We start from the raw sequence: 19,503 nt of genomic DNA, 5'->3' as shown, positions 1-19,503 counted from the left end.
CCCCTCCAGGGATGGGGACTCCCCCCCTGCCCTGGGCAGCCCATTCCAACGCCCAACAACCCCTTCTGCAAAGAAATCCTTCCTAAGAGCCAGTCTGACCCTGCCCTGGCGCAGCTTGAGGCCATTCGCTCTTGTCCTGGCGCTGGTTCCTTGGCTCAAGAGACTCCTCCCCCCTCTCTGCACCCTCCTTTCAGGCAGTTGCAGAGGGCCATGAGGTCTCCCCTCAGCCTCCTCTTCTCCAGACTAAACCCCCCCAGTTCCCTCAGCTGCTCCTCATATGAACAGTCTGAACAGTCCCGCTGCCACGAGGGGCCGAGAACGGGCTGAAAGGACCCGGCGGTGCAGGACGGAGGGGACGGGAGAGAGGTCTGCCAGCACCGCAGGCCCCACAGGGGAGCTTCTCGAGGGTGTCCTGCTGGAGCCAACCCTCTGAGGAGAGCCCTGGGATGGCAGAGCACAGGGCACTGCCCCTCCACGCCACATCTCCCCCTGTGCCCCGCTGCTTCCCCCCTTCCCTGTCCCGGCCCTCGGCCGGCCGCCTCCACCCCGTGCCGGGCCCTGTCATGGCCGCCCCGTCCCCTCCCTCACACCGCAGCTCCAACACCCCTCCCGCAATGGTTCCGCCCGCCCCCCCCCCGCGCCCTTCACGCAATGGTTCCGCCCACCCCGCCCGGCGCCGTGACGCAGGGACGCATGGGACGGTGACGCAGTGACGCACGGGGCGGGCCTGCGCAGGCGCAGTGGCGGCGGCGGCCATGGCGGCGGCGGCGCCGCTGCTGCCCCCGGCGGGGCGGGCGCCCCCTGGCGGAGCCGCGGGGTGGGCGGCGGCGGCGGCCCCGGGGGAGGCGACGGCGGCGGCCCCGGAGGGGGCCCGGGCTGAGGGCGCCGAGGGGCTGTTCGTGGTGCTGGGAGCGGGGCTCGCCGCCGCCAGCCACCCGCTGCTCTACGTCAAGCTGCTCGTCCAGGTCCGGGGCCGCCGGGAGAAGCGGGGGGGGGGACGCGGAGCGGGGGGCGCGGAGCGGGGGACACGCGGAGCCCATGTGTAACGGGCGATCGGGACCCCCATAGAGTGCCCCTAGAGATCTCTGTGCTCTGGGGACCACGATATGCACAGCTCCCCTGCCGCCCTTTGTCACATGAGACAATGGGGGCACCTGTGTAACGGGGGGACACCCCTAAGGAGGCAGCGGGACACCCCGTATGTAACAGGGGTGAGGTCACTCTGTAGAATGGGGGTTCCTGTATAACTGGGAGGATGAAGGCAGCTATAAAATGGGGAATGAAGACACCTTCTACAATGGGGACCCCCTATATAACAGGGAATAGGAAGCCCTATATAATGGAGGGATGAGGATTCCTGTATGGTGGGATTCCCTTATAGTGGGGGCATTGGGACCCCGTCCTATGACAAGGGCAGGGGACACCTACAGGAGTGGGACCCCTGTAAAAATGGGGGGGATGAGGATACTCTCTGCAATGGGGGCTCCTATATAAGGGGAGGTGAGAAACCCCTATATAATGGGTATTCTGAGAGCCCCTCTGTAATAGGGACCCCCATAAAATGGGAGGGTTGAGGACCCCCTGTACCCTATGGACCCCATATGATGGGGAAGGGACTGCCCGTGTCATGGCACCCCCATGTATCTGGGAGTGACAGGGGGAACGTGGCCCTTGGGCAGCCCCTGAATCGAGGCTGCATGTCCCAGAGGTTTCGGGAACGCTGGGACAGGGACAGGGACCTGCTCACAGGTTTTTTCTCCCAGGTTGGGCATGAGCCACTACCTCCGACCGTTGGAAGAAATGTGCTGGGAAGGAAAGTCCTGTACCTGCCTGGCTTCTTCACCTACGGTGAGCGAACGTCCCTCCCTGCCGGCGCGAGGTCCTGCCCCAAAAACGGGGCTGGGAGCTGCCAGGTAGATGGAGCCGACCTCCAGCAGCACCCCCACATCCCCTTGGGATCATCCCGAGGCTGCAGGGAGACATAAACCACTACAACTAGTTGCAAGGCCATCGGATTTACCTACCTGTTGGTGGGGACGAGGAGGTGGGGGCCCCCACGCTGGTGCTGCGTCCCCTTCCCGTGGCACATTGCTCTGGGTTTGCACCGTTGCGGTGGGGGTGGTGGGGGTTTAGGTGGTGTAGGTTTGTTGGTGGAGGGTTTGGCATGTGTTAGAGGTAGCAAAGTGCCTTTCTTTGCTACAAAACAGCCCTGCAATAACTTGGCTCCCTGCCCTGCTCATTTGTGTTGTAGATAGAGCCCTAAAGGGACAGAAATACCATGAAAAGGGAAGGTAATATGTTTATGAAGGAAAAAAAATACTATTTTTCTCTCTTTGCGGGTGGAGCAGCAGGTGGAGGAGGGTGAATACTCTGTGACCTTGGGGGTTGCTTTCACAGCGGGTTTGCTGCGGGGAAGGGGAGCACACCGCCCTGAAAGCCGAGTTGGGCTGATCCCCAAACCCAACAGCAGTTGCCGTGGGCTGGGGAGACCCAGTGCAGGAGCAGTGTGAAAGCACTGCAAACCCATCCTGGGACACCCGGGGCTGGAAACGCTCCGGTGCTGCCCTTTGGAAGATGCATTTTTCCAAATAGATGTACAGTGCTGGGTGATGGAGATGCGCAGAGCCTTCCTGGCTTCCTGAGATGGCAGAGGACAGGGGGCAGGAGCAGCTGGTACCCACAAACACGTAGTGGGTTGTATTCCACCTTGTTATATCAGGGAGAAATTGGATCCGTTGGCTTTTTTTTTTGGCTGGAGACCTGAGGGAGTTTGCCTGGGAGAAGGTGGTGGGGCAGGAACTGAATCTGGGTTTGTGAGATCCACATTAACCCTGAGTCCAACCCCTGGGGCGGAGGGAGGAGGTGACACCACACAACAGCTGAGATGATCCCCCACCCTGGTTCAGTCCAAACTGCCTCGTAGCCCTTTCAGGTGAGCAAAACAATCAAAAGATGAAAAGCAGCCCAAAATACCAAAGCTATCCTTCCAGATTAGATATGACAGGGAATACTTAAGGACAAATCTCTTGGGGTGGGACCGGTGCTGAGCTCCGGCGTGGTTTTGGCTGAACACCAGCGGTGTTTGGGGTGCTCTCCGTGAGCCGGCTGGTTCCCGACTGACGGCAGCCTGGTGTTTTCTTACCCAGCCAGACACATCGTGGAAGTGGATGGGAAAAGAGGCCTCTTCCGCGGTCTTACTCCTCGCCTCATCTCAAGCACTTTATCAACCATCACCAGGGGGAGTGTGAAGAAGGTAAAGGTCGGCTTCTCTCTCCATAAATCAGCTTGTTGGGTCGGCCAGTGCTACTGCAGCGGAGCCAGGGAGCCTGCGTTTGCCTGCACCCAGCCCCGTGGAGGAATAAAGCACCCATCCCTCTCCATCTCCTGAGGGCTTTGGATAGTCCTCCAGGACAGCAGAACAGTGCCCATGTCCCTAAAACTCATTTTTTAAATAATTTTAATTTAATTTGAACTACCACTTGCCTTTTATCTTTTGTAAGCAGTTTCGTGACCCCTCTTTTCCCCTGTTTTACTTTCCATCCTTCCTTCTTCTGTGTTCCTTCTTGCCCATTTTTCTTCTCGTATCTAGAGTGCAACGGCTCGTGGTTTCCTCCTGTCCTCAGACATCAAGGGTTTGTGGGTCAGCGTCTACATCAGTTTTGACCATATGTTCCTTCTCTCCCTGCTCAGGCATTTCCACTGGAGGACATGGAGCACGTTTCTAACAAGGATGATGTGAAGACCTCCCTTAGAAAAGTGGTGAAAGAGGTGAGAAGTGGATATTACACGTTAACGAGTGAGCGGGGAGATCGCATTGGGGATGTCCCTGGAGAGCAAAGGAAGCTTAAACTGTGGGCTGCGGGTGAAATTACTTGGAGGGAAACTCTGGGTAAAAAGCCAGTGGTATTTAGTACCACTCTTGTGCCCAGCTGTGAAATATTTCATAGGAATAGAGGTTTACCACAAACAACAGGATTCAAAAAAGGGACCCGAAATGGGTCCACGCTAAGGGAGAGGGCCTGCTCTGCGCAGGTGGAGCTTCTCATACAGGTGTGGCTTTTTTCTCCCCTTCCCAGACATCTCATGAGATGATGATGCAGTGTGTGTCCCGGGTTGTCTCACATCCGCTGCACGGTGAGTCCTGTCCCCCTGCCTGGCAGCCCCCTCTGGGCAGAGAAAACCCCAAAACCCCATTTACTCGATGTGCTTCTCTGTCAGAAATGGCTTCACAGGAAACCGCAGAACAGATGCAGGTCTGAGTGGTTTCTTGGGGAGGCTGATGCTTTTGTTGGTATTTGGGGACTAATGCAGCCGAGCGGCAAGGTGCTCTCCTCTCATGCAACCAAGAGCTTGTCCTAGAGATCCTGTCAGGTTTAGGGCCAGAAATCCTTCCCACCACTTACAGGCTGAGGAAGAGCACCGGTTTCTAACGAGTCTTGCAGTGATGAGGAGCTGGAGGTGATGTGAGTTGGGGAAAGGGAGGGCAGAAGGGTCAGGTTGCATTTTCCTTCACATCCACTGCAACCCCAACTGGATTTGTGTCTCAGCCCTGTGTTTCTTTCCTCCTAGTGATCTCTATGCGCTGCATGGTCCAGTTTGTGGGCCGGGAAGTCAAATACAGGTGAGTGGCTGTGGCTCTGAGGGGTTTGGGCACACAGAAGCGCCAGTCAGCGGCGCCGGATGCTCCTGTGCAGTGGGGATGTGGCAACCCAGGAGGTTTGGGAGACTGAAAAGTGAACCTGAGCTGTGGTTAGAGGGTGGGTTGAAGGTGTGGGGAGGCTGGGCTCTGTCCCCAGCGTGCCTCTGTTCCACCTTGGGGATTCTGGTGGCTGTAACGCACCTTGCTGGTCACACAGTGAGTCTCCTGCCTTTTTGCTTTGGGTGTTAATAGAAAGGGAAGTCAGCAGGGAGGCAGAGTAGGTAATACAAAGCATTCTTGCAGCTCTCCTAGTCTACAAGATTTTTCCACGCCTTTTTCAGTAATACCTGCCTCTCCGCAGGGCCAAACTACACGTACAGCCCTGTGAAAGACCCAATTACAGCTAACCCACGACTGCCAGCGTGAGTTCCCAGAGGCAGGAGAAAGTTCTTGGGCTGACAATCAGCCTAATCAAAGCACACTCTGTGCCAGGGTGCCGGCACGTGTATTTGCTCACACAAAGCCAAGCAGAGCTCTTCTAGCTTCAGCGTTTAAACAGTTGTCAGCCGGTTGAGCGTTGTCCCAGGCGTTATTGCGGGCTGGCAGAGGGCTGACACGACCCTCCTTGGGTTGAGGAGCAGAACGGAGCTGCCGGCTGCATCGCGGCTTGCAGGGGGACACCGCCACGGCTGGGGGCTGCGCGGGGCAGGGACAGAGCAAGCCCTGCACGCTTAGAGCTCTTCTCCTTTCTTGGCAGCGGTGTGTTCAGTGCCATCGGCAGGATATTTAAGGAAGAAGGGATCCTGGGATTCTTTGTGTACGTGAGTTGTTGTTTAAGTACTTTCTCCCATAGTCCGACGGTGCTGCCGGCTCTCCTGGCCGCTCTCCCCACCTCAGGTAGAGTCACGCTGAGCTCCCCCTGTCTGAAACCGTGTCTGACCAGGGGACACTCGCATCCCTCCCATGAGCACAGATTAAATCTGTGCCTTTGACAGCGCTCCAGTTTGACCATTAAGTCTGCCCTAGATCTTATCTTCAATCAAACCTTCAGAGCCCAGAGAGAACCCGGTATTTTTTTCTTACCTCTCTTTTTCCCTTGATGCTTCTTTGTGTTTCAGTGAAGGGCCACTTAAAGCATTTGTTTGTGCAACAGGCACCAAGATCAAGTGCAACAATGAGATCTCCTGTTGAAATAAAAGCCAAGGCCTGGCTAAGAAGCACATTCCTCTGAAGAGCACCATGGGTGCTTGTAACGAGCAGGTGGTTTGTGCTGGCAGCAGCCTCGCCTGTACGGCAGGAGCGTGGTGCTGCCCGGCTCAGCGGCGTCACTACCTGGACCAGGAGGAGCTGAAAGGTGCTTCCAGCCGCTTACGAAGCATGGCGAGTTGATGGCGTCGCTGAAGTGGAAGTCTAGTGGACACCTTGCTCGAATCCTTAATTAACCCTTCTTGCCTTTTTTCCACATCTATATAAAGGCATAACCAGCTGCTGCCTCCGCTCCTGGTGGGGAGATAACTCACTTTATTATGTCAATAATAGTAAAGTCAGCTCTGAAATTTCAGGCGGGGTGTCCAGGCCTGATGCCTTTGGCTCTGCAATCACAAAATTTGGGCCTCCGGATGAAACATGAACGCATCAGGAAGAAGCAAGCAATCGCAGGAGGTCTCACCCTCTCCTTCCCCAAAGGAAAGGGCCAGGGGTCTGCAGAGACCCCATCAATCGAGTGTCACTGCATCTTCCTTTTGTAACCCACAGCTGCTCTGTGCAGCCCCAAGTCTCCTCCGTTAAATACAGGTTCCTCTGGGATGTTCCCTGTGCGTGGGGCACGTGCTGCCCAGCAACCCTCCTGAGGAAATAACCTGAAAGGAGCCGCTGCATTCCCTTCCATCCACATAAAATAAACACTGTTGTTAGCCTAATTAAACTTAATAGTTTACAGGAAAGGATTTAACACAACCCAAAATGTCTCAGGAGGGCTCTGAAGTTATACGTGTTCTACAGCCCCGCTAGGAAATTGTGCTGCCGTGAGGGGAACACAAACTGCATCTGTAGGACCAAACTGGTGCTGTTCTGCTCTCGACCCTCCTAACACAATCCAAACACATCCACTCCCTTAAAATCATTGTGGTGCACTTATTTCTCATGGCCTTATAACCTCCACGCAGCAATAACAGCGGCGCACGCTCGCTCTGGATGTGTGCCGGGCTAGAGATAACTTCAGGGAATGGATTTATCTCGCTTCCCCTCATATCTGCAGCAGTCTCTCGCCTGCCAGCAGGCCTGAAAGATGTTCCCTGGGCTCTGAAACTGCTGCTTGGGGTCAGCTCGAGGATGGCTTGTCCCAGCTCCCCAGCACTGGGGTTTCTCCTGCTGGGTTGCATCATCCTACGTCACAGGCCTCACCATCTGCCTGCTGCTGTTTCAGCTTTTAATGAATTGTCATCTAAAAATATTCCTAGTCCAGATCTCCTTGGACATCTCGCCAGGGGTGAGGGTTGTAGCACAAATGAATTTGGTTATTTTAGTCCCTTTCTGCAGCTCTCAGACCCCTGGTCTCCAGTCATCCCATAAACTCAGGCCTAGCATCCGTTGTTACTTTGATGACGGAGGGAAGAGAGGGATGGGACCCTTATTGCAAAAGGAACAAACGATCCGATTCTCTGTCAACAGATGGGTGAGGTTTAACTTACGTGGCTGCTGCTGTGGCCCAGTCCTGGCCCAGCCCTCTGTTTCTGGACTTTATTAAGCCCCTGTTGTATCTGGAGCAACTCGGGAGTCTGCTTCAGACTTGACTTTGAGTTAGAGAAAGGATTTTTTTACAAAGGCTGAATGCTAAATGCAAAGCAGACCATCTCTTTGGGACCAGAGAGCTTTGATTTCTTTTTCATGTCTCTTGCTCTCACGTATTATCTTTTAAACCAGTGGGTCTTCTGTTGAAGACTTCTGCTGTGCCTAGCCCCTGAGACCTTGGCTGCATCTCTAGAGCTGCTGGGGCCTTGACAATACACAGGTTGTCTCCAAAAAGTATAAATCCTAACACCAAGCAAGCAAAGCAGGCTGGATCAGAGTGGCTCTTCCCAGCCCAGCAAACACTTGCGTGGTTCTCAACAGGCTCATTTTCAGAAGAACTGTCAACACATCTGGTGAAACACGGGTTTAACACACACCTGGATCCTTTTGCAGTGGAACAACTGCAGAGGAAGCCCTGCACTTGATGCTTGCAGCGGTGCAACAGATGCTGCTGAAGTGCTGACAAACTGGAGAAACCCTCTTGAAATGTTTTGTTGATGTTTTAGTGTCATTAGCTGCAGAAGCTGGGGGTACTTGTGCTGCTGGGAGCTCTGGCCCCTGTGTCGATGAGAGGCATAAGCCAAAGCAGCTGTGCTCCCAGGTGGCAGCAGGGACTGGGAAAAATCAGAGGGAATAGGATGCTGCCCCCGGTTAATCCCACTTGACAGTAGAGCAGGTTTTGCAGGAACAACCCCCCTCATTTTAATTTCTAAAGGAGGGAGATGCCACAAAGAGATGAACTTCTCGTTCTGCATCCAGAAGAGCATCTGCAAAATGAGCTTAACAGAAACCACTTCAGCTGTGTCTCCTGGGTTTCAGAGCAGGAGTTGGGCCAAGGAGGGATTTGGGGTAGAACAAGGGAACTTGGTTGAGTTGTACCCAAATGACAGATCCCAAACTTCCTACTCCAGACCATCCCCTGGCCGGAGCAGCAGCACATGTAGGACCATGTTTGAAGGCTGGGAAAACTCTTCTGAAATCTGCCCTCCTCCCTTTCAGTTCCTCCCAAAGTAAAGATTCATTTTGGTGAATTCAGGTGAAACCACCTACACTGGTGGAGGGAGGGAGGGCTGGGCACCTCGGAAGGCAGCACTGGGACCTTTCTGCACCTCACGCCCCTCTTTTTGCTGTTGCAGTGGTTTAGTCCCTCACATCCTGGGGGATGTCATCTTCCTCTGGTGCTGCAACCTCTTGGCTCACTTCATCAACACCTACGCGGTGGACGATAACGTGAGTGGAAGTGCCTGATGGAGGGTTTGGGGGGCCCGTACTGAACACCTGCAGTTGTGAAGAGTTAATGGGAGGTTAATGGCTCGTTCAATACAAATAGACACTGGGCTGTGGATAAAACACTGAGGCAGTGTCTGCACGGGGCTGTGTTTCAGCTGCAGTTGAGGGGATCAGGTTTGATAGCAAACGTCTTCCCTGGTTCTCAGCTGGGATGCAGCATGGCTACTGTTGCTTTCTGCCTTCTTCCCCTGTCCCACACCCATCGTCTCAGGCCCAGAGGGATGTCACCTAATGACAGTGACAGCCTGGTGTCATCTGCCTCCTCCATAATCCCTTTGGTTTCTCTTTCCAGTTCAGCCAGGCATCGGTGATCCGGAGCTACACAAAATTTGTGATGGGGGTACGTAGGCACCTGCCATGTAATTTCTCTTCTTCCTGCTGTCTGTGGGGTGAGAGCTCATGGTCTGGGGGGCAGAGGCTGGTCTGTACCTTATATCCAAAGATGAAGATAACTTCGCTTAACATGCAGAAGCTGGAAATAGCTTTTTTGGCATGGTGAGCATTAGAGAGGCTGCCATTTTTCTGTGCTTTCAGATCGCTGTGAGCATGCTGACGTACCCGTTCCTTCTCGTGGGAGATCTCATGGCAGTGAACAACTGTGGGTATGTCCGTCACACTGAGATCTAAGGCTTTCCTTTCCTTTCTTCCAGCCCCTTGTTGTCCGAATCCTCTGCTGACGATCGTAAAGCTTTCATACAGAACTGTAAACTATATGGCACCTCGCAGAGTTGGCTCGTTTCCTGTCCCAGGTTGCTTATAATTTTAGATCAGAGGGCACAGACAAGAGCAGCATAAAAGCTCGAGTGGAGAGAAATAGGGAGCATCATGGTGGTGTGGTCCGATCTGAACTAGACTGGGGGCAGAAGGGATCAAAGGGATCGTGCTGGCTCCGGGGAGCGGCACGAGGGAAAACAAAGCTCTTAATGCAGCAATGGGTGCAGATGGGAGCAGCACCAAGCTTGCTTTCCCAATCCCTCTGCTGCGAGACGCCGCCTGCATCCGCGCTTACGGGAAGGGGACTGGATCCAAGCCACTGGGGTAGAGTTTTATCAGTGTCTGCTGGCTCTTGAAGGTGTAGATACAGCATATAGCCCTGAACTCTTAACGTATCCAGGTAACGCTCCTTGTTTGTACACGCCAGGGGTAATTAAATTACATGATCTGTTGCATTGTAAATAATGAGCTGGTCATTTGGCCTTCAGCCCGGTGCAGACACTGTTTCTGTGTCCTCGCTTACACTTATTGCTGCTCTTGTGTTACCTGCCTGGATAATGTGACATCCGTACAGACTGTCCCAGCCATTTCTTGTTGCCATGCAGGTTGCGTGCCGGCCTCCCTCCCTACGCTCCCACATTTACATCCTGGATCCATTGCTGGAGGTACCTCAGTGCTCAGGTGAGGGAGCGGGGCGCACGCGGGGCTTTGGGCTCCCTCTGCTCCTTCCCGAGGTCTCCAGCGCTGCCCACAAAGTGCCTGTGCCTCATCCTTGACCTGTTTCCATCCCTCCAGTGCTGGCACTGGTACCAGGCATGGCAATACTGGTCTGCCCCTTGCATGCCCTGAGCTTGCAGCCTGCAAACTTGTACCCAGCGCACTGCAGACAGCAAAGCAAGGTGGCTCTGCCCCCCCCCATCAGTCACCTCTGGGGAAAATACCTGACTCCAGCACCCACAGGGCTGAAACCCCACTTTCTCCTCTGTAGCAACGTGGGGTGCTCAGGCCTTGCAGCCCTGCAGTGGGCACGAGTCAGTCCCTGCTAAACCCGCTGCAGTTCCCTGGCCAGGTCTCAGCAGGGCTGCCCTGATCCTCTGTGCTCTCTCCTCTTCAGGGGCAGCTGTTCCGTGGCTCCAGCCTGCTCTTCCGCAGAGCACCCGCGCCCGCCGCCTGCTTCCCCATCGACTGACTCCTTGCCAGGGAGAGGTGATGAACTTGGACTCCTCAAGAAACCCTAAGCTTGTTTCGATATATGTATATTTTTTCTTTTCAATCCGAAGTCCATGGTGCCAGAACAAGCCACCTCCTCTCCAGCAAGACCAGCAACAAGTTGGCTTCTGGAGATCTGGCTTCAGGCTCCAGCTGGACCAAAGCTCCATCCTCATGGCTGTCTCGACCGGGACATGTAGCAGAGTGAGCAGAAGGGCGTTGTCTTGTCTCTTTGGTCCAGGCTGTAGCTCTGGAGTCACTGGGGAAGTCCAGGAAACCAGAAAATGCTCAGGTACTAAGTGAGCCAGCCCTGAGATGCAGGGACAAAAGACTGCTTCGTTCTGAGCTGAGAAGCAGCGAGAGATCCGAGGTCGCCTTGCTGGGAAGGTTGTGCCAGCTGACCAACCCCCTGCCTCATCTCTTCTGGAGAGGGCAAACGTTTGTGTTTGGGCAGCTCATCCTGGGCGAGATCAACCCTGCGACCCGTATTTAAGGTTTTGAGGGTACCTGGGGGAGCACACCACCTCCCACGGGCATGAAAGGGAAATTATAACACCAAAGCAGAAAAGGAAAAAAGGGACACTACAAAGAACAGCACGGTCCCAAAGAGACCGGTACGGCTCAGCTCCAGGGCAGTGCTGGACTTGGACATGGAGAGGGCGCGTGGGGAGGGACGTGTGTGGCAGATGGTAACAGCTTTGGGGAGGCTTTTTTGCAGCGGGACGGGCTGTATTTAGGATACACCCAACAGAGCTGCTGGGTGTAACCTGGGCAGGCAGCCTGTACGCATTTCTCGAGGGCAGTGGGTCCTGGGTGGGACCGGCCCGTGTTTGGGTGCAGCGTGTCTCTGTCTCTGCCCGTGAGCATCTCCCAGCCCGCAGGACCACGAGCCCCGCCAGGCTCCTGCCAAACCCGAGCGTCGCCGCTTTGCCGACGGACACGGAGCCGGCGCTGGGCTGCTGCATGGCAGCGTCCTAGTAATAGCTACACACCGAAGGGTTCGCCTCGCAGGAGGGACACGCGGTTGTTGCTGCCTGGAATAACAGAAAAAAACCTTGAGCTGGCCAGAGGCTTGTGAGGCGTCGGGGTCAAGGGCTCCCCATGCACGCAGGGGCATGGCTGGCTTTTGCGTATCAGAGCAGGATTTATCCTCAGCTCCCCAGACAAGAGGTTTTTTTTGCACCGGTCTGTGCTGTCACGGCAGCCAGGCAGATTTCCCCCCATTTTAGTTCCCCTACAAAGCAGTTTTTTGCACAGAGGTGTTGCTGCCCTCTTGGGAAGAGGTTTTGGGGTCCTTGAGCAGGTTCCTTGAGCAGCAGCTGGGGTCACATCTCATCCTGGTCCCTGGAGACCCCAACCTGCCATCGCACCGGGGTCTTCCTCCATCGGCCAGGTTTGATCCACACCTCCCAGTCAGGGCACGCAGGACAGCGCTGGTACATGCTGGGACCAACAGTCCCCACCCAGCTCCCTTTGGTGTCGTGAAGTCGGTCCTGTCTGTCCTCCCTTCCTCCCATACAGTTTGTGTTACAGTATCAGAAGTTAAATAATGCATGACCCTGTTCCTTAACACCAGAGATTATTTCAGAGGATTTAACTATGCTCCAAAATACAGCTATAAAACAACTCTTGGGTGTTTCTTTTTTAAAAAAGTTAACATTTTTTCTGCGTGACAGGCTCCCTCATTAGGGAAGGTTTCAGTTTAAGACAAGCACTTCCTTTGGTTTCTTCCCCAAAGCAGGGGCTAAACCAGCTTGTTGCAAACTTAGATTCCTTCTGATCTTCCTCACCTCCATAGAAGCTCAGCAGGTTTAGGCTGAGCAAACTGCGCTGGGTGCACCTGGAGTGAGGGTGGAGGCAGCAGTGGGCTTGGCTGCTTGAAACAGGAGACATGAAAGCAGGTATTTGGAGTTAAAATTGGCCCTGAGCTCTTCTGGGAGGGATGATGGAGACCCTTTGCTGCTGTCAGACCCATCAGGGGGGCTCAGCCACCCCGTCCTCCCCTGCACAGCTTGCAGGATCCTTCCTCACCGGCCTTTTATCACATTAGCTGGTTTCTTGCCTACGCCAACACCAGGCATTGCATCTCCCAGATCACACACGCCTGCTCAGGAACACATGCCTTCACCCTCCAAATGAAGGCCACCTTCTGCTGGTCACATGCCTGTAAAACCTCCTACACCCTGTGCACAGCCTGGCTGCAGCCACTGCAATGAAAAGTGCTATTTCCTTTCCTTTGATGAATTTACCTAAATCTGTACCAGAGCAAGCATCCTGCCAGCCATTTCTGCCCCGTTCACTGGAACCCACAAACTTTGCTGGAAACACAACATTTGAATATAGTTTTTGGTCAATTTAAATGAAAACCAGGTTTCAAGGCTTTCAGTACGCTGCCTTACCTTGAAGTAGGGGCTGCCGTTCATAGGATGATTAAATATTTCCTTACCTCCTCCTATTTCTAACCCTGGTTCTTCTTGGCCCATGCTTCATTTGGGGTGTCCCACCATGGGGACAATGCCTGCACCAAGAGCAGACAAGGTGACAATCCAAACCCTGGGTGGTCACCCCCCCTCCTTTAAATTGCTGCCCTGTTAGCGGATGCCTGGCCCTGCAGCTGGTGCTCGTGTAGCTCAGCTGACCGGGACGGGGCCCTGCACCCGCACAAGAGGGGATTTGGGGTGAAACCTGCGGTCGGGAGAACAAATGAAGGGGTGTTTGGGTCTGGTGCCTGGGATGGAGCCGGGGATTTCTCCCACACACAGCCCCAGCACTCCCTTATCTGCCCAGGAAACAAACTTGAGTTTAAATATTGACTCTCTCCTGCACAAAACCGGGATGGGTGGAGATCGCTGGCGTCCTGTGCCCGCGCGGTTTATCAGCCCTCAGTGGAAAATGGAGATTGCTGGGACTTTGACCTCATCTGCTCCCAGCTGCCGGGGGGAGAAGGGAGGCAGCGACTGCAGCCGGGAGAGGGAAACTCAGGTCAAGGCTGCCCTGACTCTCCGCAGAGCCTGGACGCTGGGGTCTGGCAGGATTTGGGGAGCAGTGAGGTGCTGGTGAAACCCTTGTGCCCAGGGAAAGTGCAGCTGAGCTCGGACTTTGCATTGTCCTTCCCTTTCCCCCCGCAGAGCCGTTCTGCTAAAGACCCTTCAGTTAAAACCAACCCCCCCACCCAGCCCTGCTGCGCTCCCCGCTGCCAAGCCGGGAGGAAAACAACCAAGCAGACCTCTCCCAATGGCTTCACGGTGCCCATCACCCTGGTGTCTGGTCAGCGGGAAGGTCAGGGGCTGCCGGTCCCCCCCTGCCAGCCCTTGCCAGCCCCAGCAGCGATGGAGGGGCCCCGTCTTGCGGCCGCGCGTGAGGAAGTGCCCCTGCAGTGCGGCGGCCCTCGATAAGGCTGTTTGCGCTGTTCTCCCGCAGCGCCGAGCTCCACGTAGGCAAATAATTCTTTAAAAAATATATATATAAAATAATAACCCTCATGGAGGAGATCTGCCGCCGGGGAGGTGGGACCGGCTGGTGCTGGGAAATGCTTGGACTTGGACACGGAGACGCGGTGGCCCTGGACCTGTCCCCTGTCTTTGCACAGCCCTGTCCCCTTTGATGGCCTTCACCTGAAGTGGGAAGTTACAGAGGAGCTGGGTCCTGCTGGATTCCTCCCCTCTGGACAAGGGAAATCCCGGCTGGAAACAAGGAGAAAAGGCCACAAAGGGCACGGTGGGAAAGCTCGGCGCGGTGGCCTGACCTGCCACGCTGGCGGTGGCGGCTTCGTCCGTCACTGGTGGCTTGTGAGAGGAGGGGAAGAGTGTGGGGAAGCTGCTTTCCACGCTCCCCCTTGCCTGCTGTGGGCTCTTTTTTTTTGGGGAAACTCCCTCAAATCCCCCCCAGGCCGAGCTGCCCCGTCCCCTCCTGGGATGGCAGTGCTGTCGGGGGGACTGGTGGTGTTTTATCCCTCCCTGATGGGGGGAAGAGGCGGCGGCACAGGCCAGCCGGGGCGACAGAGATGCCTTTCCCCGTGGCCCCTGCACGCCTCCCTCGGTGCTCGCATGGCACCGGGCCCCCCCCCTCCGTCCCAGGGGAGAAGCAGGAGGCCCAGCGAGCCAGGGAGGGGGGAAGAATCTCTCTGGCTTTTTGATTTGGCCTCTCTCCCCTTGCTGCGACCCACTGGCCGGGTCGGTGTGGCGAGGGTCCGCATCGCCGCTGCAGCGGTCGTTGTCTGAGGCGCCGTCCCTTGCTGAAAACGTGTTAATTCTCTAATCTTTAGGAATGGAGTTTCTTCCTTAAAAGCCGCCTGCGCTCTGCGGCCGGGCGGCGCGGCTCTTGTCAGGCTGCCAGAGGAGGCCGGAGCAGCGTCACATGCCGCAAAGTTTTACAAGGCGAGCGAGCCGTCTGGGGAGAGGGACGGGAGAGGGGACAGACGCACGCACGCACTCGGACGCGCACGCGGAGAAACCTCCTCCGGGCTCCCTCCAGCTCTGATCCCAACATTTATTATTTTTTTTTTTCTCCTTTTTTTTTTTTTTTGGAAGAACAAAGACTTTGGGGTGGGTTGGCGCGTTTGTTTTTCCGGGGTTGGTGTCGGTGGATGGGGGGGGGAAGGAGGCCGGAGGCGGAGGGGGGAGCCGGCGGCTTGAATGCGAGAAAGTCCCGAATTTCCCTGGCTGAGTTTCCGAGACCGTCTCTGCGAAACTTGGAGGAGGAAAGACGGGGGGAAAAAGGGGGGGAAAGAAAAATAATTAAAAAATAAAATATGATGACGTCACTTGGAGCAGGGGTGCCTTCCCCGCTGCCTGTCAGATGCGCCTGAAAAGAACAGGGCAATAAAACAACAGCCGCCTCTGTCTCCCTCGTTAAACACGGCACTAATTGGATGTTAATTTCTCCTTGCTCTTCTCGCTGCTCGATTGTGAGGGCTCTGCCTGGCTCTCCCTCTCTCGCTTTCTTTCTTTCCTGTTGCAATGCTCTTGGCAGCTCCGAGGGACTCCGGACTGTGCGCTCCCCTCCCGCTCGTGGACTGGAATAATTCAGGAGCTGGGAGAATTAAAAAAGACGAGGCGCGGGGGCGAACGGTTCAGAAACGGGGCGGGCGCGATGGATTTCGAGAGCTACGCTAATCTCCCCGTTTCCCGTGCATTGTCCTGCCGACTTGGAGCTATTCTCTTCCCATTTGATTTCTCTTCCCCCCCTTTCCCTTCGCGTTGGGTTTGGGCTGCTGGGTGAAAATATACGTTTCAAAAAAAAAAAAAAAAAAGGCATAAAAAAAAGAGAAAGGCAAAAAAAAAAGAAAAAAGGCAAAAAAAAAGGGAAAAAGGCAAAAAAAAAAGGCAAAAAAAAAAAAAAGCATGGTTCAATGACGACAAACCCCCAAACCTCCTCCCAGCTCCCCCCGTCTCGCCGCACCGCCTAACCCCTGCGTGGAAACAGGCGTTTTAGGGAGCCGGAGCAGGAAGTTGTTGTTCTCTGTCTTGCCCAGGTCATCCTTAAAGGGTATGTGTGCAAGAGCGGCGGGCGCGTGGGGCTCGGCGGGCACCCAGCAGCGGTCGGCCGCCCCCCGCCATGCCCCCCGGCCAATGAGGCGGGCGAGCGGCGGAGGGGGAGCGGGGAGCCGGGTGGTGTTTTGGGGGACGCGAGAGGGGCCCAAGGGACAGGATGGGTGGGGGAGCGGAGGGGAGGGAGCGGGAGGCGGAGGTGGGGGGAGAGAGCGAGAGCCGGGGAGTAAAGTCCTACCTGGGATCGGTGCCAACTTCCTGCAAAGGGTTACAGACCCGCGGCTTTGAGAGCCCACCAGAGGCGAGTGCGCTCTTGTCACGGTTCCAAGGCGAGATGAAGGCAGCGGGAACAGGTACAGCAGATGCCGAGTGGCCTCGTTTGCCCGCCGAGCGGGGCTTTGGCTCGATTTATACCTCGCCGACGGGGAGGCTTCGGTGCTCCCGCCGGCGGGGGCCTCGCCATCCCCGCACGAGGCCAGCGGGTGCCAAGGGTGGGGTGCGCGGGCCGGCGGCGGGAGGGGGGTGCGTGCATGGCAAGGGGGGGGCCTCCACCGCTCGTTCGCCTTCTCGCCGTTTGGATTAACATGCGGAAGATGCGCCTGTCACTTTGCTTACTGTCAGCGCCGGCTCGGGGATGGGTGACGGCTTTGTTCGGCGCAGCCGGGGGAGCCGTGCCAACTCGGACTTGGCAGGCGAAGCCGGGTGGGCAGGGAGAGGGGGACGAGGGAGCGGGAGCGGCTGCCGGGGCGGCTGTGGAGGGACGTGGCCGCAGGCCCGCGTCTGAGCGCGGCGGCTTTCTGGCGGCGTGCGCCTCCCTCTCCCTCCCTCTCTCCCGCGCTCGCCTGCGCCCAGGCTGGTGCAGACAAAATGAAAACGTGTTTTGTTTTGTTTTTTTGGCATCTCCCCAGCAGCGCTACCAACCCCGGCCGCCCCCCCCTTCTCTCCGGTCCTTTCCCCAACCCGCTGCGACTCCCCTTTTACAATCGGCACAACCCAGGTGCTAGAGCAGCAAAAAAAAAAAAAGGCCAAAAATACCCCCTGGCACCCAAACCACCCCCAATCCGCCACCCTCGGTGGCGACTGCTTCCAACCTTCCTCCATGGCGGGTGGGTTGTTGTTTGTATATATTTTTTTTTGTCCCTTTTTTTTCTCCCCCCCCCATCGGATCCCTCTCGCGTTGGGTGTGTACGTTCCTATTCAAGGACCCGCCGCCTCCTGTCGTGCTAAAACCAGGAAGGAGGGAGCCCAGGGCTCATTTCTGCTTGGACGCTGGGGCGGCGGGCGAGGGAGCCGGTGACGGAGGGCGCGAGGAGGGAGGAGGGGGACAGGCAGGCGGGAAAAGGAGCCCGGGGGGGGCGGGAAAAAAAAAATCCACCTCCCCAGGCCTTTTGTTTAACCTGCGTCGATGCAAAGGAAGGTCTTGGCTTTTTTTTTTTTTTTTCCCTCCCCTTGTCCTTTTTTTTCCCCTGTGCTTGAGCCTGGCGGGGCGTTTTCGAGCCCAATGGGGCAACTTTCTGGAGCGGGCGGTGTTGGAGGTTGATTTTTTGGGAGGTGGCGGGCTCGTCCCGCGGGCGCGCGGCTCCGAGTGCAGGAATTCCTGCCAGCTCGCCTTTGTGCCAGCCTCTGTTGGCCTTGGGTGTCTCGTTCGGATGGAGCCTGGCATCCAGGCACCGCCCATTTCTTGGCGTTGAGCTGCGAGGAGAAGGAAAGGGGAGAGAGCGAGCGAGAGAAGGGAAAAAAAAAAGCTGTCTCACTCAAACTGGCCTTTCTCGGAAAAGGATCCTTCCCCGATGATTGTCCGGATAAGCGGAGCTAAATCCAGCCACCACTCAACAACAAAACCACTCTCTTCCACGGTGCGTCTCTCTTGCTGCCTTGGTACGAAATTGAACCTCACTCTTAATTTTGGGTGGTGTATTTTTTTTTTTTTTTTTTGTTCGTGCGGTTGGGTTTTTTTGCCTTTGATTTGAAATAACGTTTTGTTCCTCCAGTTGCTCAGTCGCTTTGTTGTTGCTGTAACCTGCCTTCTCCCCAAAACCCCCTTCCCGTCGAGTCCTCCGGCCCTTGGTGCTAAAACATCTGACTTTAAAATCGGTCTCCTATAGAGAGGGATGTATAGCAGCTAGGCAGGTCACTACATGCAGTGTTTGGAGCAGGACTGGAGGGTGATTTCTCTCCCTACCCTCGCCCCACCGCCCGGGACGTCCCCGAGAGCCACCCAGGGCTGGGTGCGTGTCGCGCGGGTGCTTCTTTAGTTCCCCACCGGGCACCGCCGAGGGGAGAAAAAAATATGTCGAATCATGTCGGATTTGCAATTCAACATGGCAGCCGCAGCTAGCGTGGTGGGAGCTCCTAGCGCCGAGCAGACCGGCGGGCACGCGTGCTCCCGGCCGGCCGTGCCAGCGCAGGGTGGGGGCACGGGAAGGGTGGAAGAAGGGAGAGGGAGGACGGGAGGGAGGGAGGACGCCCGGGCGAGGTCAGAGGAGGAGGATAATTTTATTTCATTTTGGGGGGGTGAATTACACCAGGAGCGATTCGGGAAGGAGGGAACTCAAACGGTCTGGTTTTGTCAGCGTTAACTGTTTAGAAGCTGGCTTGTTTTTCACGCTGGCACGGCGTGCCAGGGTGGGTGGCAGGGCTGGGGAGATGCCCGGGAGCGGGGCTGGAGGCTCTGCCGGCCCCGGCGGGCGAAGCCGACTGAGGGAGCGCTCCGGTGGCGGCTTGTGGCTCCTTTTCCCAGAGCGATGGAGGCCTTTAAGCTTTGGAAATGGATTGAACTGGGCGCTCCTGGGAGGAATCTGCTTTGCGAAGGCATCGGGATGATTTACGGGGCTGTTTGCGGCCGCTCCGTCCCTCCTGCCTCGTGGAGGTTCGCGCCTCTCCCCTCGCACCCGGGCGAGATGCGGCACTGCCGTGCCGAAGCTCTCCAGGTCTGCCCGGCCGTAACCGAGCCCAGGGGTTTGGCCCCAGCATGTGTGAATCTGCCCTCTTTCTGTCAAACTTAATTTAGGCCCGTTTGGGACACAACAAAAGCAGCTTGTTTGCAGGGCAGGGTCCTCCTTCCCGGCCGCCGTGCCCTTCGCAGGCGCTCGGGAGCCATGAAAGCCGCCCCTCCTCCTTGCCCAAATTTTTCCTCCTCTTTCTCCCCCACCCAGCTTCCCCCCTCCTCCTCCTCCCTTCTCCAGAAAAAAACCCTCTTTCAGTGCGTGACGCATGGCCCTACAGCAAAGCCTTCGAACTGGCCACAAAGCACCTGAATGCCCCGGCCCTGCCTTGCCTCTGTGACCTGCCAGCCCGCGCTGGCTGTCTCGGCCGTGCTCTGGGAACATCCCCAAAATTGCCTCGCCTGCCCCTTGCTTCCCAGAGATGCTG

The 19,503-nt window shown here is 56.3% G+C and overlaps 1 protein-coding gene and 1 long non-coding RNA gene across 2 annotated transcripts; one reads left to right on the top strand and one right to left on the bottom strand.

Moving 5' to 3' along the window:
- The first annotated feature begins 755 nt into the window (after nt 1-755).
- Nucleotides 756-12,268, top strand: MTCH1 (mitochondrial carrier 1). The gene is made up of 12 exons (XM_074893551.1): nt 756-965; nt 1,764-1,848; nt 3,147-3,253; nt 3,691-3,768; nt 4,077-4,134; nt 4,570-4,621; nt 5,397-5,456; nt 8,566-8,659; nt 9,012-9,059; nt 9,254-9,321; nt 10,039-10,114; nt 10,548-12,268. The coding sequence occupies exons 1-12, from the start codon at nt 756-758 to the stop codon at nt 10,620-10,622; spliced, it is 1,011 nt and encodes a 336-aa protein (XP_074749652.1). The 3' UTR covers nt 10,623-12,268.
- Nucleotides 12,269-15,116: 2,848 nt separating this feature from the next.
- Nucleotides 15,117-17,177, bottom strand: LOC141954343 (uncharacterized). The gene is made up of 2 exons (XR_012632149.1): nt 16,370-17,177; nt 15,117-15,851 (listed from the first exon to the last, which is right to left on the bottom strand). It is a non-coding gene; the product is annotated as an uncharacterized LOC141954343 (long non-coding RNA).
- Nucleotides 17,178-19,503: the final 2,326 nt, after the last annotated feature.

Source organism: Strix uralensis, chromosome 24 (assembly GCF_047716275.1).
Source record: "Strix uralensis isolate ZFMK-TIS-50842 chromosome 24, bStrUra1, whole genome shotgun sequence".
Lineage (NCBI taxonomy): Eukaryota > Metazoa > Chordata > Aves > Strigiformes > Strigidae > Strix > Strix uralensis.
This window is presented reverse-complemented; position numbering and strand designations above follow the sequence as displayed.